Here is a 23,967-nt window from a genome sequence, read left to right as displayed (position 1 = left end):
CACTCTGCCCTTCGACGGAAGCAGGTATGTGCTGCACCACACACTCAGACCCCACTTCGGGCCGCTGTGCTGTCCGAGTCGGGTCCCTGCATTCCGCCGCGCTGCCCCACCCCGGGTACGAAAGTGGTGCCGTTGGTCCCGCTTGCTCGGTCTCTGGGAGCCTGGTTAACGCTTCCCAGCCCGTCTTGCTGGCTCATCCGTACCATCAGACTCGGCTATGCGATTCAGTTCGCCCGGCGCCCCCCTGCTTTCAAGGGCATTCTGTTCACCCGTGTTTTGGCGGACAATGCCCCTGTGCTCAGGGCAGAGATCGCAGTCCTACTGGCGAAGGACGCGATCGAGCCGGTCCCTCCAGCAGATATGAAGACCGGCTTCTACAGCCCGTACTTCATTGTACCCAAGAAAGGTGGTGGGTTACGACCAATCTTGGACCTGCGCGTCCTGAATCGGTCCCTTCACAGGCTACCGTTCAAGATGCTTACGCTGAAGCGCATTTTCAAATGCATCCGTCCCCAAGATTGGTTTGCAGCGATCGACCTGAAGGACGCGTACTTTCATGTCTCGATTCTCCCTCGACACAGACCGTTTCTTTGCTTTGCGTTCGAGGGGCGGGCATATCAGTACAAGGTCTTACCCTTCGGGCTGGCCCTGCCGCCCCGCGTCTGCACGAAAGTCGCGGAGGCGGCCATTGCTCCCATGTGCGAGCGTGGTGTTCGCATCCTCAACTACCTCGACGACTGGCTTATTCTGGCCCAGTCGAGAGAGCAGTTGTGCGAACACAGGGACATGGTGCTCAGTCACCTCAGCCACTTAGGGCTTCGGGTCAACTGGGAAAAGAGCAAACTCACCCCCGGGCAGAGGATCTCTTTTCTCAGTATGGAGTTGGACTCAATCGACATGACAGCGCGCCTCACCGAGGCCCGTGTCCAGTCAGTGTTGAACTGCGTGAGCACACTCAAACGCAGAACAGCGGCACCACTGAAACTTTTTCAGAGGCTCCTGGGGCATATGGCATCTGCAGCCACGGTTACGCCGCTCGGATTGCTTCATATGAGGCCGCTCCAACACTGGCTCCACGATCGAGTCCCGAGATGGGCGTGGCAGAGCGGTTCGTGCCGGGTCCAAGTGACTCCGCACTGTCGCCAAACTCTCAGCTTGTGGTCGGACCCTTCGTTCCTGCGGGCAGGTGTTCCCCTGGAACAAGTGTCCAGGCACTCTGTGGTCTCCACGGATGCCTCTGCCACCGGCTGGGGGGCCACGTACAACGGGCATGCAGCTTCAGGTCTGTGGACGGGGCCTCAACTGCTTTGGCACATCAACTGCCTCGAGTTGTTAGCAGTACGTCTTGCACTGAGCCGCTTCAAAACGCTGCTACTAGGCAAGCACGTATTGGTCCGTACGGACAGCACGGCGACCGTTGCGTACATCAACCGCCAAGGTGGTCTACGCTCCCGCCGCATGTCACAACTCGCCCGCCATCTCCTCCTCTGGAGTCAGAAGCATCTGAGGTCGCTTCGTGCCGTTTACATTCCGGGCCTGCTCAACCGTGCAGCCGACGAGCTCTCACGGCAGCAGGTGCTACCGGGAGAATGGCGACTCCATCCCCAGGTGGTCCAGCTGATTTTCAGGCGCTTCGGGACCGCACAGGTAGATCTGTTTGCCGCCCCAGACACGTCTCACTGCCAGTTGTTCTATTCCCTGACCGTGGGGACCCTCGGCACGGATGCTCTGGCACACAGCTGGCCCCGGGGCCTTCGCAAGTATGCATTTCCCCCAGTGAGCCTTCTTGCACAGACCTTGTGCAAAGTCAGGGAGGACGAGGAGCAGGTCTTGTTAGTTGCGCCGTATTGGCCCAACCGGACCTGGTTCCCGGAACTAGTGCTCCTCGCGAGAGCCCCTCCCTGGCCCATCCCTCTGAGAGAGGACATACTCTCTCAGAGACGGGGCACCCTATGGCACCCGCGTCCAGACCTCTGGAAACTCCATGTCTGGTCCCTGGACGGGACGCGGAGGTTCTAGGTGACCTACCCCCTGCGGTAGTTGACACCATCACTTCTGCTAGAGCCCCCTCTACGAGCCGTTGACTGATGCTCCTCTCACGAGGAGAACCCCCGACCTTGCTCGATCAGAGCTGTGCTTTCCTTCCTGCAAGAAGGGCTGGAGCGAAGGCTGTCTCCCTCCACCCTTAAAGTGTATGTTGCCGCTATTGCCGCACATCATGATGCTGTTGATGGTAAGTCTTTGGGAAAGCACGACCTGATTGTCAGGTTCCTGAGGGGAGCGAGGAGACTGAATCCTCCTCGCCCACTCTCTATACCCTCTTGAGATTTGTCTCTGGTCCTTTCGGCACTTCAGAGACCACCATTTGAGCCTTTGCAATCAGCTGAGTTAAAAATCTTGTCCTGTAAGACAGTTCTCCTGGTTGCATTGGCCTCTATCAAGAGGGTAGGGGACCTGCATGCATTTTCGGTCGCCGAATCGTGCCTAGAATTCGGCCCGGATAACTCTCATGTCATCCTGAGACCCCGGCCCGGATACGTGCCCAAGGTTCCTACCACTCCCTTCCGGGACCAGGTAGTGAACCTGCAAGCGCTGCCTTCGGAGGAGGCAGACCCAGCCCTGGCTTTTCTCTGTCCCGTTCGTGCTCTGCTTCTGTACGTGGACAGAACGCAAAGCCTCAGGACCTCAGATCAGCTCTTCGTCTGTTACGGAGGCCAGCAGAAGGGGACGGCTGTCTCCAAGTAGAGGATGGCACATTGGATAGTGGATGCCATCGCCTTGGCTTACGAAGCCCAAGGCATGCCCTGCCCGCCCGGGTTGAAAGCCCACTCCACTAGGGGTGTCGCTTCTTCCTGGGCGCTGGCACACGGCGCCTCGCTGACAGACATCTGTAGAGCTGCGGGCTGGGCGACACCTAACACGTTCGCTAGGTTTTATAGCCTACGTGTTGAACCGGTTTCTTCCTGTGTGCTCGCTTCAACTAGCCGGTAACACCGAAGTTCCCGCTCTAGTGTCGGCTTGCTGCGCCACTCCCTTTCTAGGAATGGATACGTGCGCTTTTTTGCTCCAGGCGAGTTCCCCAATTGGCGAACCCTGTGAGTTCCTCCACACCCCTTCGGCAGTCAGACGTTGCGGAGCGTCCGACGCCAGGCCTAGTGCTCGTATGCTTGTGTAACTTGTGCTAGGCTGGGTTCCATATGTGATGATCCCTGCGGCGATCCCATATATGTATTTCCACGACCAGCTCCCTGCGGTGAGCCCGTGTCTTTCCCTCGGCAGAGTCTGCCATCACTGTCGGTGTAGTCTCCCCCTTCGGGTGGAGCCACCCCAGTGACATTCCATATGTTGCTCTGCCCCTTCGGCCAGTCCATATGTGTATTCTCCACATGTTACCTCCCTTCGGGCAGGATGTGGCTCCGCAGCGTCCTTTCCCCTGGAAAGGTACGCTTTCCCAGTGTTATCCAAGAGTTTCACTGTGTGGGGTATAATGGAACAGCAGTTGAACTCCTCTACGCAGGTCTTCTGCCCCAGCAGTTGGGGGTCTGAGAGTCTTGCTTAGGGCGCTGGATGTGGCAGCAACCGTGGCGTTTTCCATGGGATCCCAATTACGTCGTCACGTCGACGTTACGGCGAACGTGAGCGACTGAAAGCGACGTCTCGGTTACTGATGTAACCCTCGTTCCCTGAAGGAGGGAACAGGAGACGTAACGTCCCGTCGCCACTGTTGCTGACCATCGCTGCATGGCCGTCACAAATCTCGGCTCCTCAGCGAAAAACAATGTGTACGTGCGCCCGCTTCCTGTTTATACCTGCGCTGCGGGGCGGGGGCGCGTGACACTATTCACGCACGCCAACGTTCATTGCCTCATTCTGTAGACACTCGAAGTTGATAGGGCTCCCTGAAGTGATCCCAATTACGTAGTCACGTCGACGATACGTCGAACGTGAGCGACTGAAAGGGAACGAGGGTTACATCAGTAACCGAGACGTTTTTTTCACTAAAAGCTCTTAGCAAAAACCAAACCATTTTTTATCTCCAACAGATTTTGAGAGAGCTATTTCTGCGGTTGTTTTCTCTAGAATGGATTATTGTAATTCACTGTATGCTGGGATTGATAAAAAAGCTCTGGCACGCTTGCAAAACATACAAAATGCTGCAGCCAGATTGATTAAGTCGTATAGTGCATTACAAGATCATTGTTTTGGTTTTTAAAGCACATAATTTGGCACCACCATACCTTTCTGAGTTGTTGTCTGTATACATTCCGTCCAGGTCATTGAGATCGGAAATTTCAATCTTTAAATTTTAAACGTAAAGGTGACAGAGCGTTTTCTTGAGTCAGTCCTATACTGTGGAATAATCTCCCGCACTCTGTCAGATCAGCAAAGTCGTTGGCTGTGTTTAAGTCGTAAAAACCTACTTATTAGATGTAGCATGGGGGTCAGTCTGAAGTGGCTTGGCCCTTTGTGTGAAAGTGATACAGTATGTAGCTGTCTCCTGTCTTATGTTTACATTCCATTGCTTGTTTGTATGTCATTTTTAATTAAGTGTTTTATTCTGTTTGTGAAGCACCTTGGGCAACTCCTGTTGTATTATGTGTGCTATATAAATAATAAAAAGAAAGAAAGAAAGAAAGAAAGAAGATATATATAAGCTCAAACATTAAAACAAACAAAAAAAAGTATTAAGAATGTATACAAATATTATGTATGTGGTATAACATCTTATAACCACAATTAAACTGAAGCCACAAGTGTGATCATGCTCCATTTCAAATCTGAGGATGATATCTCTTAAATTAAGGTTCATGTGAGTTTTTAGAGAAGGCTATTAAGATGCTAATAAAATATTGTATTGCCCTGTAAACACTTACTTGGTGTCTATTGTATAATGTCTGGCGAGTACTCGAGGAGAACTGCTCAATTCATGTTCTAATGTTCTCACTCAATGAACCTTTAACACCTCTGCCTATATGAAACCTAATCTTCATTATTATTTTATCGTTAATCTTTTGTTTGTATTCAGCCATTATTAGTCTTTATTCTCGCATTATATGGCTTGCCCATCAACGCCACTTTCATCCCACTGTACACTAATTATCAGAAGGCTTCCTAAAAAAAAAATTCTTACTATTATTGAGACCTTATGTGAATTCTTTTAACAAATTAGAATATGGAATAGAATAGCTCCTGGTGCGACAGATGCATTAGAGCTACAATCAGCAAACAAATTGCATGTATTCCAAGCTTGCTTGTGACTTAATAAGTTAAAATAATTTCAGTTATTGTTTCAATGTTGAATTTTTAATTTATTTTTAACTATGTATAATGCTAAACAGCCACACAAAATGTTAATAAAATACTTATAAATCAACATTGAAATTTCAACAAGATTTGAATTATAAAACATTGAAACATTATTGTGATAATGTTGATTTGCAAACTCAATCTAAGAAGATTTAACCTTAATCCATGACAATTATTTTATTGGATGCATGAATAATGCTAAATTACTGTATAAAGTGAGGCCATAATGCCTTGTTTTCCTTAGCCTAGCTTATGTTTTAATAAGAGATGTCTTAATATGAGACGTGAATTCAATTAAACAGACTTTCAATGTGGATAAAGCACAGAAATGTTTGTGTTTTTATTTCTAAGAACAAAGACTCAAAGTCACCACACTGTTAACTGTTTAACACTTTATTTAGATGGTCTACTTTAGATATTCTACTAACTATAAGTAACTTTGCAACTACATGTCAACTACTGTAAGTCTTGTTTGGTGTTAGGGTTTGGGTTAGTAGAATAATTTTGCAAAGTTACTTAAAGTCAGTAGAATGTGTGTTGAGGGTAGAGCGTGATATTTAGTAGAATGTCTTAAGTCGACCATCAAAATAAAGTGTTACCCTCTGCTGATGTATGCCAGACCTCTCCAATCAGTTAGTCTGCTCAAACTCTGCCACTTTCTTACAGTTAACTACAAGCTTGCATTCAGATTTTTGCTAAAATTTGTTTTACCCTGATGATGAACACAGCCCCAATCTTTTCCATATCTTTGCAAGCATTTGGATCCGAACCTGGGCTGCGTTTCCCAAAAGCATCGTAAGCCTAAGTTGATCGTATAACAATTGCCACCAATAGTCTCTACGATCAACTTAGGCAGGCTGGGTAATGTGCAGTACAACAATATGTCTGCGAATGCTAATGTAAGTTTGGTTAAAAATAACACAAAATGGTTAACACTGTCGGCATCTATGTTTCTTGGTTATCGTGTCAACAATGGGCAACAACACATGGAATAGGTTAGGGTTAAGAATTTAGGAGATTTCATACACACATAATTGTCACTTCCAAAATTATGCCTATATGCCTCATATGATTCATTTTCTTCAGAAACTCTTAGAATGTGCTGTGTTCAGATTTTAATGTTAGTTTGTGGGTAAGCGAAATATGTACTCTTTAATTTGAAATGGGTGAGCCCAGGGAAATATGTTTAGACATTTTCATTGAAACCATACTTTGTCAGTGTTTCGCACTTTAAGTTGGTTTAGCAGCAACAGAGCAAAATCGAGATAGCAACCTGAAAGATGGTTTGCTAACTGTCAGAAAACCTTAAAGGTTTCGAAATAGTTTTTATTTGTTTGAATTGTAGAGGCAGAGGGAAGCACTGCCTTTATTGAAATGTCAGGCAGCTGCCGCACACTTCAAATGGACTCCGACATCTCTTCAAGGAGAGGTTTTCTGTGTCAGCACAATCTGATTGCTCACTCTACTTGACTCTATGACTTCATTTCACAGCTTAATAAGAACATGATGTTAATCCAGTGGCTTGATCGGGTTCGACGGCCTTTATTGATCACAACCGCCCGTAACGTCTGCCTTTTAAGCTGACAAAGCTACCAATGTCTTCCTCCCTGATATTCCAAAACTGTCTATAAAAATGTCCATCTTTCCAGGATCAGGCTGTTTTGATGGTCTAAAGCTTTATGTGTAGCTTTCCATTAGCTCGTACTGTAGACCAATGACCTTAACCTCTAGTAAGCATTACATCATTGCAAATGGTTGCTGATAACTGCTGGCTTACATCATCCATTAATGTCTGTTCATCAATGTCTTTTACACTGTCTCCTTACTCTTGGCGAGGACTCAAACTGATTAAGCATTCAAATCTAATAGCACCACGCTGCCAAAGACGTGAATTTGTGCCTCACGCACGGGTAACTGAAGTATTAGTCATTTAGAAATATGACCCCATATGCATTGGCATTAACAGCAGCCCCATTTGCCTAATTATACACTGAGGACATCCTCTGATCCCTTATCATAGACAACATGGAGCTCACTATAACAGTCTTATTCAGTCAGATGATATGTGTTACTTTCTGATAACGAACAGTGGGTCAAATGTCATTTTAAAACATTTTAGTAATGGGATTGTTCTTGCAGTGGGTGATTGAGTAAAGCTATAATACATTCCTTCTACCAATAATGTGCTCTTGTTTCTTGTCTTTTAGTCTCACATAGCCAGAGCTTCATGAAGTCTGATCTACTTTGCAACATTTTCTGATCAAGAGCCCACTTAGACAGACTGTCTGACCAGCATGTAAAGAGATCGATCACATTTTGTTGTTATGTGCCATTTAGGGCCAGGTTTATGTGAAATAGTTGGTATTACGATAATAGACTGGCACGAAAAAAATTGAGCAAAATGTGTGCAGACTTTCTATCAGCGTAGGAATACAGAGAGTATAGTTCACACACACATACAGGTATACACACTATATATATACACTGTATACACACACACACACACACGCACGCACACGCGCGCACGTTATTTCAGAATTCACATTATTTTTCTTTTGTTTTAGTTTCCCGCCAGTCATTACATTCATTTAACAAGCACAGCTGTTGGTTATTTATTTAGTTCATTATCATTGTGTATTTGAAGGAATAGTTCACCCAAAAATTCTGTCATTAATTACTCCTTCATGTCGGTCCAAACCTGTAAGACTTTCATTCATATTTGGAATACAAATGAAGGTCTTTTTAGTGAGAATGAACTTCATTGGTTCTTGTGCAAGCTCAAACGTGCTGCGTAACGTGAGAATGAACCTCATTGGTTCTTGCGGAAGCTCAAATGTGCTGCGTAACACGAGAATGAACCTCATTGGTTCTTGAGAAAGCTCAAAGTGCTGCGTAACATGAGAATGAACTTCATTGGTTCTTGTGCAAGCTCAAATGTGCTGCGTAACATGAGAATTAACCTCATTGGTTCTTGATGAAGCTCAAACGTGCTGTGTAACATGAGAATGAACTTCATTGGTTCTTGTGCAAGCTCAAACGTGCTGCGTAACGTGAGAATGAACCTCATTGGTTCTTGCGGAAGCTCAAATGTGCTGCGTAACACGAGAATGAACCTCATTGGTTCTTGAGAAAGCTCAAAGTGCTGCGTAACATATGAGAATGAACCTCATTGGTTCTCGCACGTCAAGCAAACATGTTTGAGCTTTCTATTTACCACAATGATGTGTGAGTTGATGAATGTTTATATGTGAATAAAAGTCTAAATTGAATCTGTTCATATGAATAATAATTAATAGCAATCAAATGTTAAATAAAACTGCATAGTATTCACAGTATGATTTAAATTTAAATTTGAGTTGATTCTTATTAAAGTTAAAAAGAGCATTAATTTATTTACTATTTGTCTTTTATTGTTTAATTAAAATTAGAGACACAGACAGCAGCAGGTGTATTAGGATTGTGTACGGTGTACAGATTCAGCATATTATTGACACAGATCCAGTTTTTTCCCCAAGTGTTTTCTAGAGTGTGTTTACATGAACACTCGCCAGGGCGAGAAAGTTGTGTCAGCCAATCAGACCGGACCTGGAAATTTCATCCAACTCTGTGTGCATCATACATGCATGAGAATGAAATATACTTGCATGAGAATGAAATATACTTGCATTCTGACTTCTCCCAACTGTCTTCCAAAATAAAACTTATAGAATATACAACTAATGTTAGGGTGCAACCGATAATTACCCAGGGGGCAAAACACCTGTTTTTTAGGAAATCAGACATGGGCTGCTGTAAAAGGTTGTCATATAAAAATGAAATCTATTATGTCTGAGGATCACAAACTGGGTGGACAACCCGGTCAACAAGCTGCTGGAAACTTGTAATTAGGGTCAAAACAATGCTACCTCAAATTCTGCTTTAACTCCCCGGAATCACCCAATGAATTAATAGTCCAGGCAAAGTAGCATTTTACGACAGACTAATTGTAAAATAATTTTTTTCAACTTAGATAATTTCTATGAGGTGTCCAGAACAACATACTAAAAGTCCTAAGAAATCCTAGTTGAGGAAATATGTTAAAGGGATAGTTCACCCAAAAATGAAAATTCTGTCATCATTTACTCACCCTCAAGTTGTTCCAAACCTGTATGAGTTTCTTTGTTCCGCTGAACACAAAGGAAGATATTTGGAAGAATGTTTGTAACCAAACAGATCTCGGTCCCCATTGACTTCCATAGTAGGAAAAAAATATGCAATGGTAGTCAATGGGGACCGAGATCTGTTGATTACAAACATTCTTCCAAATATCTTCCTTTGTGTTCAGCAGAACAAAGAAACTCATACAGGTTTGGAACAACTTGAGGGTGAGTAAATTATGACAGAATTTTCATTTTTGGGTGAACTATCCCTTTAAATTCTCATCAATCCGAGATGTGTGCCAATAAGGCCAGGCAACAATACACCCCAATAGGGCTATTTTTTTCCTTTAGTCCAATCAAAATGAAACTTTACACAATGAAAGTACCTATGAAAAGTAAAAAAAAAAATTGTATTGAATTGAAAATGAATTTGAATATGCAAATGAGCTATACACTAATCGAATATAGGCTACCCAAAATACACCCACATACACTGTAAAAAAATGTGGCTGCGATTAGTTATAACAACTTACAATTTGTTGAGATAACTTAAATATCCAACTTAACTAAACTTAATATTTGAAGTCAAGCATGAACATACTTTTTAAAGTTGAAACAATGTTGGATTTTAAGTTGTGATAAATAATCGCAGCATTTTTTTTTAAGTGTAGGCTTAATTTCTTCCTTTACTCCTACCACAATAAAACTTTACACAATGAAAGTCTACAAGAAAAGTAAAACATTTTGTATTAGAAGTTTCTTTGAAAATGAATTTGAATATGCAAATGAGCAATATACTAATCGAATATGCCCAAAATACACCCTAATGGACTTATTTTTTTCCTTTACTCCTATCACAATCAAACCTCACACAGTGAAAGTATACATGAAAAGTACCATTTTTGTTTTACAAGTTTCTTTGAAAAATCTATTTTAAATATGCAAATGAGCTCAACACTAGGCCTAATTGACTTACGGCCAAGAATACATAAAGTGGGAGAGAGGCCGCACTATGCTTAAATATATATTTTTTTTTATTTGCAAATAAAAATAAAAATATATGTAAGCATAGTGTGGCCTCTCTCCCACTTTATGTATTCTAATTATCTAGGCCAGCACTCTTAAAGTTGACAAGTATACACATTGAGTGAAGCCTGCTCCTATCCACATTTACTTATGGCCAAGAAACCATAAAGTCACAAGTAGAAAAACCAGGGGCCAAATAACTAACACATTCATATCCATTCAGTAAGTTAACCTATGCATAAACAGTCACTTGCCACACTTACCTGGGTTACTTGCCACAAAAAGACTTATATTGTCCTTGAGAAATGATTGCACAATCTTGCCTCCAGTTGCTTTCTAAATTTCTTTTTTTTTTTTTTTTGCAAACAAGCCTTACCTAATGACATTCCCCCACAGATAACATCAGGATAAAGTCAGAATAGCCATCTTAGTCATTAGTAACGTGGTGAGATTACATTTTGGCCTGGTAGATTTACAAATGATTGGTATTGTTGGTAAGATTACGAGATTACAGGCAGAAGTCATTCTTACCAACTAAACGATTCACTCTCACACAGAAGACAGATGAAAAACCAGATAGACACACTTTCCAGACATTCCAGCTCTTTAAAATAATTTTGCCAGACACCAAAACTGCTTCTCTTTTTGTAGTTAGCAAGTATTTCAGACCAGACGGGCCACACATCAGACTTCCACCGTTTGTAAAGTAGCTTTGCAGTGTTATGAGAAGCTAGCAACAGCAATATCTAGGTTAGTTAAAGAAAAAATAAAACAAAAATAAGATAAAATAAATAAAAAAAAACAACCAAAAAGATGTTGTTGCTACCTTGTCGTGGTGGAGAGGCTTTTGTGCCTCCGTGACCCTGAAGACTATACTGGCGGGGGTTATAGTATACCCCTGGCAGGTACTACCAAGCAAGGCAGTTTTCAGGTTAGAGGCCAGTCTAAAAGCAGCATTGCCATCACCCATTGGCAGAAGGATGATTGGATGAAGATTGGGCCGATGTATTTGTCATACATATGAATGGTGTTTCTGCCTATGCAAATTAGGACATATTCAATAAGTGTGGCGCTCATGTGCATATTCGAATTCATTTCAAAAGAAACTTGCAATACAAAAAAAAGTTACTTTTCATGTATACTTTTACTATAAAGTTTTATTGTGGTAGGAGTAAAGGAAAAAATTAAGCCTATTGGGGTGTATTGTTGCCTGGCCTTATTGGCACACATCTCGGATTGATGAGAATTTAACATATTTCCTCAACTAGGATTTCTTAGGACTTTTAGTATGTTGTTCTGTTGTTCTGGACACCTGAAAAAAAATGATTTTACAATTAGTATGTCGTAAAACGCTACTTTGCCTGGACTATTAATTCATTGGGTGATTCCGGGGAGTTAAAGCAGAATTTGAGGTAGCATTGTTTTGACCCTAATTACAAGTTTCCAGCAGCTTGTTGACCGGGTTGTCCACCCAGGTTGTGATCCTCAGACATCATAGATTTCATTTTTATATGACAACGTTTTACAGCAGCCCATGTCTGCTAAACCCCCTTTGCCCCCTGGGTATAAGTAAAAATGTTTATGTTAAATGTTACCATTATTTATAAAATCCTCCTAAACTTATTTATGTGTCCTTTTATGGTGGCTGTGATCTCCGCCACGTTTTCATGGCTGCAGAACTAAATCAATTTGACACCAAACGCTTTAGTCAAAAATACATTTTGGAGAAGTTAAAGTGCTTTTTGGCAACATGTCAAATACCAAAAATTGATTATTTCAGCCGCATTACCGTAAGCCACCCCCCACTGGCCTCATTCCTCATCTCAAGTGCTGCTGACTAGCCTAAATATGAATGAATTACTGTAAGTGTGACACACATTAACACCTGAGGGATCATTATACAATAAATCAGGCATATGGGTAGAAATAAGCTGGTGCACAGCCACACGCTGAGACAGAGACATTAAAATGCTGCTCATTAACATCGAGTAGAAAGTGCATTGACCGTTGAAAACCAACATGGTGCTTAAGGCCAATTCAAGTCCTCTTTGACAGACAAACAGACATCAAACACAAAACCAAAGTCAAAGATGGCAGCAGGCAGGACAGAACATCTGAGAACTCTGTGGGGGTTTAAAAATGGGCCTAAAGGTTCAGAAATTACAAATTAAAATAGAAATTCAGAAATGATGCACACCCACAAAACCACTGAACAGTGGCACTTAATGGCTTAAACCAAAACTTGACCTGATTAAACTGATAATTTGACGTCACAATCTGCTGCATTATTTCCATTGTATTAATTGTGAGATTCTGAGAATGCAATACATTTGTTATAATATAATACATAGCAATTACATTCACTCCGACATGTGTGTACTTGCTTTAAACAGAGAGTTGATTTATTTCTCCATTACAGTGTTATTTATAACGACTAGCGCAAGGCCAGCACTTGAATCTGAAGGATAAATTGTTTCTACACAGTGGGCCTGTAAAAGGACTGCTGACCCTCTTGTGTTTGCACTGTTACTGCAGTGCACTTCCTCCAAAGCAATTTGATTAATCTCTGTTGGCTCCCAACTCAGCTGCAGAAAACAGCCTAGATGTGCTTGAAATACATGCAGTTGTTCTTTTGCATTATTAAAGACACCTTTACAAGGTGTGCCGAACATATTATGTTATAAAGTTGGTGACCAGAGGAGCAAAAAGTACTGAGAAATTGTACTTAAAGTGTCCATATTGTGCTATTTGAAAGGTCTCCTACAATAGCATTACATAAATCGAAGTTCAAAAAACACTATAATTTTCATTATTGCAGCAGTGAGCAATTTAGCTACTCACAGACATGTTCATTGATTTCTTGAATGCGGTAGACAATCAGATATGTTTAAAGCTGGGCACACACTACAAGATATTGGGGCGATTTTGGACCGATTTCTCCCCTCCTGTTAATCTTAAGTAAAGTCCTGATTATCTTGATGGTTCTACATATTATCTTATCAGATTTTCCTGTGATATGAGGTGTGATAAAGGTGACGGAATCTGCTCGGAAGAACATTGGAGCCGCCCTGATCTCAATTATTTACGATCAGAAATCCTGTTGTGTTGGGGGAACCCTGAGGACAACATGCACACGTTCTGGAGATTTTCATATGAAACGAAACAATGCCCAATCAGAAAGCGATCTGACAGAAGACTCACCTACAGCTTGCGCTGTACCTTGTACAAGTCCATGTTCACACCGTCTCCATGACTTAATCAAAAAAAAAAAAAAAAATTATATATATATATCCACTATGTTTGTTTACTTTAAAGTCACGTTTGATGCGAGAGATTTTGCAAGATTTCCCGTGTTCACAGTCGGTACTCTGGTTGTTTGTGAATGGGATCTGTTAGTGTGTGTGCCTTTCCTGGTCACATCGCGACACTCCACACACTAGAGGAACTAAACGGTTAAATCTTATCGTCATGTTTGTGGTCTCTCAAATTTAGAAAATCGTATAAGATTTTAAAAATCTTTTAGTGTGGCGCCAGCTTGAGTTAGAATCCACTCACTGCTCAAATGATCGAGTTTTTGTTCAGTGCTGAGTTCTGCACACTTGCAAATCCTCTCATTAACAAACAAAGAGTAGACACTATGTAAGAGATTCATCATGCACTGTAGAGTACTTCATTGATTATAACAGAATTTTATGAGATCGCGATGACATGAGTCTGAGTGACAGCTTTTTAGTGATTATAAAGGGAGTGGTCTTTGCTAGATAATCCATTGAAGAATTTTTTTATTTTATTTTTTCTTTTTTGTAGACAATGAATGTCAGTGGGGTTCAATGTTGTTTTGAACCCTATTGACTTTCATTGTAGTCATTTTGGGTAAAAAATAAATAAAAACCTTTAGCAAAAAGGTAAAAACATATTTCCAAATGGCTGATGAGGTAAAACGAAAAGGTAGTGCGCATGAGAAATATCTGATTATTTCTGAGGTCTCTTTGGGCAAAGTGTGAGAGCAATTATATGTCCATTTGAAGAAGTATATGCACCGTGTGTCAATCATCATCATAATCTGATTTTAACAAAGCCACACGTACAAAATGTGTCAAAGGACTCTAGTAATCCTTACCCTTTGCCACATTCTGAAAAGATTAATCTACCAAAAGAATAATGCCACCAAAAAAAAAAAAAAAAAAAAACTTTGACAGAATATGACAAGTTGATGTGGTAATTGGGATCCATCCTTTACTGGTTCCGCAGTTATTCGGTCATGCTCGACTTGCGTAGTTAATTAATGTAATTTTCAGAAAAGAGGGCCTCTGGAATTATCTGCTGCCTTCAGCTGCTTGATGTGTAATTACTGTAACTTTTACAGGTGTATCTCAAGCTGTGGGGGTTAAATCAGAAAATATTGAATTGAGACTTTACCATACCGGATGTACATTTTTGTTCAACCACATTTTATAAAGACTAATTGCTGATACAGTGGTCCCAAAACATTTTTTGGACAGTTTAATTAGATAACTATCACCAGGCTCTCTCACCACCATGCAACAATCCCTGTCACCGGCGTACTAATCACCAGCACCTGTCAAACGTTACCTTAGTTCAATCTTCATCTGGCCTTGCATAGGACAAGGGTCCAACTCAGCGATCACCACATGATTCCAAGTTCCCTGTGATGATTCCAAGAAGCACATTGTGTGATTATTCCCATTTTCAAGTCTGATTCCAAGTGTGTATTCACCTGTATACTTACCTGCTGGTCCTGCTCATTGCTCCAACGCCAGTCGACTGAGGTGTGTGCTTCATCTGTCAGCTCTCCATCAGCCATCTGTAAGAAAAAGGAATTTTCATTATCACATCATCACCCACAAACTATTTCAGTTATTTATTTACTCACCTGCTCCTTCTGCATCCGCTGTAGACCTATGTCAAATAAAGCTTTTATCTGGATTCACTTACCACCCTGTTCAGTGTATGCTTCCTGACAATAACAAAAGAAAGTGGCATTTGGAGAAAAAAAAAAAAAGCTATTAAAGCATTTCTGAGAAATAAATTTCCTGGCCAGCTAACAGGGAACATTCTAACAGAACAAATGTTCTGGCAGGGCTCCCTTAAAATTATGACCAAACATACTTCTAGTAATGTTAATAGAATGTTCGGTCAGCATTATCTGGTCTTTAATAATGTTATCACAAAAATGTTGTCTATACATTGTTCATGAAACACTGATTCTCCTGAAAAGTTTTAGTTCCACCAGAAAGACTCGGGAGAATAAATACTGTAACAATTAAACATTTATTAACAGCCCAACAAGCAATCAAGTTCTTTGGCGTAGGCCCCGTCCGTATCTTGCAATCCGAGGGTCCGGATCTGCATATCCTGCCTGAAGATGAAGGCAGGGGCGCAGCCGACCCCCTGCGAGGTATAGGTAGGGATCATCCTGGTGGTGGTGGGGTGGATGGAGGGAAAGACCCATCTTGGTGGTGGTGGGGTGGTAATAAGTGACGTAACAATTGAGTCTTCCCGGCAGAACTTATGCTAGAGCTTCATTTCAGTCATCTTTTTCTTTTCTTTTTTTATTTATTCATAGAACATTCAAATGTAACATTTCCATAATGTTTGCAAAATGATAAAATGGAATGTTCCCTTAATGTTTGCATAACCAAAACGTTATACCATAACCATTTTTTTTTTTTTACTGGTTTTGAATATTTTGGTGGAGCTTAGGTGGAGCTGGAGTACTCGTGGGCCGAGGTGGAGCCGGAGCGCCTGAGGGCCGAGTTGGAGCCGGAGCGCCTGAGGGCCGAGGTGGTGCTGGAGCGCCTGAGAGCAGAGGTGGTGCTGGAGTACTCAAGGGCCGAGGTGGAGCTGGATCGACTGAGGGCCGAGGTGGTGCTGGAGCGACTGAGGGCCGAGGTGGATTTGGAGCGACTGAGGGCCGAGGTGGTGCTGGAGTACTCAAGGGCCGAGGTGGAGCTGGAGCGCCTGAGGGCCGAGGTGGAGCTGGAGCGCCTGAGGGCCGAGGTGGAGCTGGAGCGCCTGAGGGCCGAGGTGGAGCTGGAGCGCCTGAGGGCCGAGTTGGAGCTGGAGCGCCTGAGGGCCGAGGTGGTGCTGGAGCGCCTGAGGGCAGAGGTGGTGCTGGAGTACTCAAGGGCCGAGGTGGTGCTGGAGCGACTGAGGGCCGAGGTGGATTTGGAGCGACTGAGGGCCGAGGTGGTGCTGGAGTACTCAAGGGCCGAGGTGGAGCTGGAGCGCCTGAGGGCCGAGGTGGTGCTGGAGTGCCTGAGGGCCGAGTTGGAGCTGGAGCGCCTGAGGGCCGAGGTGGTGCTGGAGTACTCAAGGGCCGAGGTGGTGCTGGAGCGACTGAGGGCCGAGGTGGAGCTGGAGCGACTGAGGGCCGAGGTGGTGCTGGAGTACTCAAGGGCCGAGATGGAGCTGGAGCGACTGAGGGCCGAGGTGGTGCTGGAGTACTCAATGGCCGAGGTAGAGCCAGAGCGACTGAGGGCCGAGGTGGTGCTGGAGTACTCGAGGGCCGAGGTGGAGCCGGAGCGACTGAGGGCCGAGGTGGAGCCAGAGCGACTGAGGGCCAAGGTGGAGCCGGAGGGATGGCGGAGCCAGACAGAGACGTAGGGAAAAAAGAAACAGCGCAGCGTGGCATGGTGACATCCGACCGAGGTGGATCCGGAGGGTCAAGGGAGCCCGGTGGAGCCAAGGGAGGGAGGAGCCAAGGCGGAGGAGTCAGGCAATGGGCTGAGGTGGAGTGACGGGAACAACGGCTGGAGCTGGAGCCTGGGTATTCCCTTTACTGGGCGTAGCAGGAGTGCATCTCAATTCTTATTTGTGCATCCTCGTTTCCTTTCCCCACTTCCTTTCCTCGCGTCTCAGCTCCACCCCCTGTAGGATACGAGGGAAGGCTGCAAGGAAAGAAAAGGAGGACGGAGGAATTGAATGAAAGCTTTTTTTTATTCCTTGGATTACTTGATAACTCGAGCGTTACTTCACAGCGTCATCAGCAGCGCGATTAAAGGATCTGCCTTCATGTGGTTAAAGTTTTTTAAAGAAATTCATAATAAATGATAATAAAGCAAGGAAGCAAGGAAGCCTCCTCACTCCTCCATCCTTGCCTCGTCGCGGTGCAATTAGAGAATTGAGATGTCCTTCAAGATGGCTGAGCTTGATCGGTTTCCGGGTCATAGGATGGAGGAGCGAGGAAACGAGGAGGGATATTGAGAAAAACCCCTGGATACCGGTAGCCTGGCAAGCCAGACGTACATCAAGATGTTTAGTCTGGCAACTCACCATAGACACGGTCAATCTGATGGGTGGGATAAACGGCTGTCTTTCAAATTCCCTCTGCACACAATAGGACAGCGCTTCAACCAACCAGAGCGTTTTCCCAACAGCGGAGCTAACGTTAGTTGATAGATTCAACTTTTAAATCTGGCCGACAAAACTACGAACACATCTTCCTTTTTTTAAGAATGACTTAAGTGCCGTTCTTTGTTCTTTTCTCAAAGAAAAACTTAACTCCAAGTCCTCCAGAGTTGCAGCCAAAGCCGATTCGAAAGACCGCTGTTCTCCATCCGCAGCAGCCGTCATTCTTTGTTTTCAAGTGGCAGGAACCGTCGCAACTCTGTCGTCATATGTTAAGCCCGCCCCCGCCTACTCTATACACAACGTGATTGGCCTGACCCAATTTAGGTTTTTGCAGCAAAAAGGTCTATTGAGAGTTGCTAGACCCACCCTGGCTGCAAAATAATTTTGCTGCCGCTAGGGTGCGTCTAGATTTCTAGGCTAGGATACCGGAAGACCAGAGGCAGATCCACACAGAAAGGCATAAGACGATATGTCGAGGAAAGCATCTTTTGCAGCGATTTTTGTGTGAGTATATCAGTGAACACCCCTGACCACTCGGTGAGTTTCACGTCTTTGTAAACAAAAGTTTAATGCGTTTTAGGAAGGATTGTTCCAGTGCACCTATGCAACCATTGTGGAGGTGGGGGGGTGCTACCACAGAAACCGAAAATTCTCGGGCCAGCAGCATGTGTCCAAATTTCAATCTTAACCGTTCTATTTCATCAGAAACGATCTGAAAACAGGGCTTTAAGTGTAAAATACCGAACTTGTCCTTTAACTATCTCAACATGAGATTTTCTTCACACACAGTGTGAGTTGCAGTCGTTCATGTTTTTCTGCACCCTTTTGATTGACAGGATATAATCGGCAGTGGTCATCGGCTGTTTTTAAAGAATCGGCGATGGCCGATAGTGAAAATAATTGCTTTTATCGGCCGATACCGATTGTTGGCCGATACATCGGTGCATCTCTAGTTTTAGTTAATAACAACATTGCTGTAACTGATTATATTTGTGTCTGTTTTTATAATTTGAATATATTTGTTGATGCAGTGCAGATAGTTGTGTCTGTTTAGGTCTGAAATCTCTATGCACAGTAGCCTAAATAATAATAGCCTAATAATAAAAAAAAATCCTGCACAATTTATTCTGTAGTCTAAAGCATGCAAAGCAGGTGGAATTCATTCTCATCCTTTTTTTCTTTTTTTTTTATAGTGTCCGTAAAGCTGCTTGATATTCAGCATCACTGCTTTTAGTGCTGAGCACGGCAGGAGTGTCATGAGGAAGATAAAGACATCGTGGAGGGTTTTATGTCACTGTTTGGTTTCCTGCCAAGAGATTATGCAGAGAAAAGTTCCAAAATCATGATCATCGATCAAATCTGCTTTGTCAAATACATCTGCGTGAGTGTGTCATCTGCATGGCTTATATATTTGGAGAGGGGGAAAGATAACTCTAGGTTTTGAAATGATTTCCATGAATTTAAATATTGATCTGCTCCATTATCTGATGTTATCTAGAACAGCAATGTGACATTCAGGCATGCCAAGTTCATGTTTCCACAGCCTGTGTTCATTTAAGCTTAAAATATTCATGACTAAACACAGTCTGTTTGATCTGTTTGATTCAGTGCCATTTTATAAGATCACTGCTCAAATTATTCCAAGGCAGCGAAAACATATATATATATATATATATATATATTAAAATTATCCCATCAGAAAATATATAATTTACATTATTTATCATGTTATGTTCTTTACCAATCATGATACTCTGATGCTAAAGGAAAAGTAAGTGTGTGTGTGTGTGTGTGTGTGTGTGTGTGTGTGTGTGTGTGTGTGTGTGTGTGTTGTGTACCATATGAGGGAGCTACAGAAGTACAGATACTTAATGTCAAGTTTTGTCACAATTTATTTTATATTTATATTTCATGATTAGCTTGCATATATTTTCTTTATTTTATTTCTTTCACAGTAATCATATTGTAAACTTTTATTTAGCTTTGCAGATGTTGTTTTAAAATTTAATACAGTCAGTTTTGTTTTATTGTTTTTTCATTGCCCTCATAAACTGATGTCACAACATATCATGTAAAATATGCATATTTATATCTATATACAATTCATTTGAAATAAACGGATTAAAGAACACTCATATTGTGTCTTGTGCTTTGTTAGAACCTTCACAAGTACAAAAGGTCAAATACAAAACTCGGTAACCAATACTCATTTTCACATAGACACAATGTTAACGGTTTTACTGTACATTTGATTTTCAAAATCACGATGTTAGGAAAAAAAGGGAAATACCTTTCTATAGTTCAACTTTCCAGAAGTATTCCATGTCAACTACACATTTATAATTAAAAAATAATAATAATTATAGTTTCAATTAATGAGGAATTTACTTTTTCAGAAGACTTTGAATGATGAACCTTTGTTATTAAAGTCAAACTGGCCTGAAAACAGACTTAAATGTGGATTTTGTCCATAGTATGGTATTCTCTGTGGGTGACTTCAGTGCCAACAGAATATAATGACATCTAGGTTTTATTTAGGTCAGTGAGCATAAATCTGGGCTGTGTTATTTTTAAAAATAATATTTGCTCTTTGATGTTTGTGTTATTATGGGATGGAGGTGAGCAGCAACCATCCGTATTTGTGCTTTTGAGAGTGTGGAGGTGCTTTAAGCCCCTTACAGTGCAGCTAATAACAAACATCCAAACATCCATCCACAAATAACCCATTTTACAGCAAAATTCTTATATAAACACACTATCATGAAAGCATGGCTCATTTGCCTCTTCATATCGTCTTAGAAATCTTAAAAGGCAATGGACAGATTGTGCACAAGTGGCTGCTACTACTTTTCAAAAATGAGGAAGCACAGATGTCACTTGTGAATGGCAAACTGTGTCCAAAGATCTACTTTTTCATTTGCGTGGTTGCAGTGTTGCTACCTTAAGTTGCTTCTCTGTACCAGGAAATCCTGCAACAGTATTTTTTAATACATATATTGCAAATAGCAATACTCAAACTACATTTTATTTAAAACAACCAAACAATCATGTCTCCCCATCGGAGGCCATTCAAAAACAGTGTAAAACATACACCTGCAATATTAATATGTATAGCCTATAATAAACATGGCAAGCAATAGAGGGTCTATAGAAGCATGAAATGTTCTTGAAATGACTTATGTTTGTTTTAAAATTTTATTATTGGCTGTTTGTTGCAAAGTCCCACTCATTTGAGAGTCACTCTGTCCAATCATCATATATAGAATTTTGGACAAATACATTAATAAGGCCCATTGTCCAATGTGCAATCAGGTTTTTTACCAAATGCAAATAGTGCTCATGATGTTCCCATAGATCCTTGCCTTAAAAGAAATGCAATGAATCCTCAGAGATTATTTGAATACACAATTTCGTTATAGTAGTGCTGGTCTCAAGTTAGTTTCTTAATTGAAATATATTTAAAAATAAAACGTCCATACAAAACTCACATTTGTACATAGCGCCTAAAGGGACATGATAAAAAAAAAAAAAAAAAAAAAAAACTCATGATAAGAATGCACATTTTCTTGGGAGATGTAATACTTATCTGAAAGAGCGCAAACGTTTTGCGTGCGTAATTATTTGGGGGAAGCTACCTGTTTTTTGCTAGAGAACATCCAAATATTTTCCCCCTCCTATTTCATATTTTTGTCCATTACCATGTCCCTTTAGGGCTCTGTACATCTCATCATTTCTGGGCATTAGTCATCCTTCTAAAAATATATATTGAATAGCAGGGTCATTATTCATGCTAAAAGGACATTGTGCTAAAAAAAGAAATTACTTGGGATTGTCCCAAATTGTTCTATACAAAGGCAATTAGTACAGTATACAAAATCATTAGAAGGGAGCTCATAAATTGTATTTACAACAGTAAATTTTAAATAATTTTATATTTATTTTAAATCCCTAACTAGTGGCCATTACAAAGCAATGTAAATCTATAAAAAGCACTTAGAGAGGGTAGGAAATGGCCATTGATTACCAGAGCACGTTCCAGCAGTGCACTTTTGTAAGAGCTGACAAAACACCTTCATTCTAAATTATCTGCAAATATTCATGAAATTCCTCTTTAACACCAGTAAAGGCAGATTTTTTTTTTAAGACTGCTCAAATGATCAGCTGTTGTTTCAGTGCTGTATCTATTCTGTGACTTAAAGCCTACCTCCTAATCTCACATGATTTGGTTGGAAAATACATGATTTAGCCCTGCATAATATTTCCCAGCTGATCTTTTAAAAAGTTGCTTTGACACTGTGGAATTGATAAGGAAGTTAGCAAAGAGAAGATATGGTTTAGAGGCTCACCTCTTTAAGCACTGTGAAAGCACTGCTCAGAAGCATGTGATAATCAAACGCTCCATCTGCACTGAGAAAACACTGCCTCTCTGAGAGCTGAAGGTGTGATGTATCGCTGTCACACCAGCATGTCAGACTGAGCATCTGGAGACGTGTGACAGACACCCGCACCATCAGCCAGAGCCTACCACACCTCTTATCCATTCCATTTCATTAAAAACATAATTACACCTGTGCATTACTTTTTATGTTCTATTTCTGAATAAAACGAGTGGACACCATCTAGTGTTTATCAAACTTTTGGTCCTATATAGTCCTATAAAGGCAGCTTTACATTTTTTTTAATGGTATATTGTGTCAGAAACATAAAATGATCAAATTATAAATACAAAATGTTTTTTACTAAATAATATGCTGATGGAATTGTAATTAGTAAAACAATGTACAAACAAACAATATATTTTTGTAGCATTTTTTTTTCTACCCACTGTTAAAGTCATTCTAAAACTTCCACAAAAATATTGATATTACTGCATTTTGTAAATATAAACACATTTTGATTTTGATGGCTGCAACACACTCAAAAAAAGTTGGGACAGAGGCTTACCACTGTGTCACTGTCACACTCGTGTTCAGGCATGAAGACGAAGACAGGCGGGTCAAGATCAAAACACACAAAGTTTAATAATAACACCTCAGGCAAGCAGACAGGTAATGCTAAACACAACTTAACTCAACGGTGATTGGACAGGGTATGAATGCAATGGTACAACGCAAGTTGTGAACAAACGGGATGATTAATAGAACACAGCTGGTACAAATGAACTAATAATGACCGTAACCAAAGACATGTGACAAATGAAAACAAACTGAAGGTCCTTGAAAACAGAAACGAACAGAACATAATGGCGACAGTCACATCACCTTTCCTTTTAATTACCCTTTTTAAGCATTTGGGATTTGGGGAAACTAATACGCTGATTTCACGCAGCCGTTATTTTGAAATCGAAAGCGAGGCTCCGGTGGGAAGAAAACCGGAAGTGTCGCCTTTAATCACAGGAGAGTCGTGAATGCGATGGCGTATTGTTGTGTTTAATGATGTTGTGTCAATTCTAAAAATGTACAAACATTTCTTTCATACTTTAGACTATATACAGTGAAATTCATTTATAAATAAAATATTTTTTTATATATATAATTCAGAATGTAAAAAACGAAGCAGGAATGAACTATATACATACCCTATATTGGATATTAACATCCAATAGTGTAAATCGCGGCAGCAGCTTCAGGTTGGTAGTCCAAGGCATTGTTGTTTATCTTTACTTCCGGGGTTCTTCCCACCGGAGCCTCACTTTCGATTTCAAAATGGCGGCTGCGTGAAATCAGCGTATTGTTGCAGTTTTGCAAGTGGATTTTTTTACCCAATCTCATCTGACATAAGACATCTGTTCAGCAGTCCGTGGTCGTCGTTGTCTGATTCTCCTTTTCATGATGGGCCATACATTTTCAATAAGAGGCAGATCTGGACTGCATGCAGGCAGGCATCCATTCTACGGTGTAGAGTGTGTAGAAACCTCCTGTTTTCTCACAATCCTCAAGCCTGATAGGTTCACATCTGTGCTATTCACAGACAAATGGCATTTCAGCCACTCTGCGAGCCGACAGCTTAGGGCGCTCGTTGAGGACCCCATGAACAGCTGCATAAGGAGAAGCTCAGACAGCAGTCGGAGCCTGGCTTCATAGTACATAAGCACTTAGAATGTCAACACCCGTGCTTAAAG

At 41.8% G+C, this 23,967-nt stretch overlaps 1 protein-coding gene across 2 annotated transcripts in view; it reads left to right on the top strand.

Annotated features, from left to right (window-relative positions):
• Positions 1–671: 671 nt before the first annotated feature.
• The window catches only part of LOC309500714 (uncharacterized protein), a 161,021-nt gene continuing 137,725 nt past the window's right edge, over positions 672–23,967 (top strand). Inside the window, exons 1-2 of one of the 2 annotated variants that reach the window (XM_082172415.1) lie at positions 672–1,704; positions 2,327–2,941. In XM_082172415.1, the coding sequence (XP_082028541.1) occupies positions 697–1,704; positions 2,327–2,392 (1,074 nt within the window). In that variant the 5' untranslated portion in view covers positions 672–696 and the 3' untranslated portion in view covers positions 2,393–2,941. Of the gene's footprint in view, positions 1,879–2,326; positions 2,942–23,967 lie in introns of those variants that run through there. The other variant, XM_082172414.1, reaches the window with a different exon arrangement.

This window comes from Leuciscus leuciscus (assembly GCF_965113295.1).
Source record: "Leuciscus leuciscus genome assembly, chromosome: 6".
NCBI lineage: Eukaryota > Metazoa > Chordata > Actinopteri > Cypriniformes > Leuciscidae > Leuciscus > Leuciscus leuciscus.
This window is presented reverse-complemented; position numbering and strand designations above follow the sequence as displayed.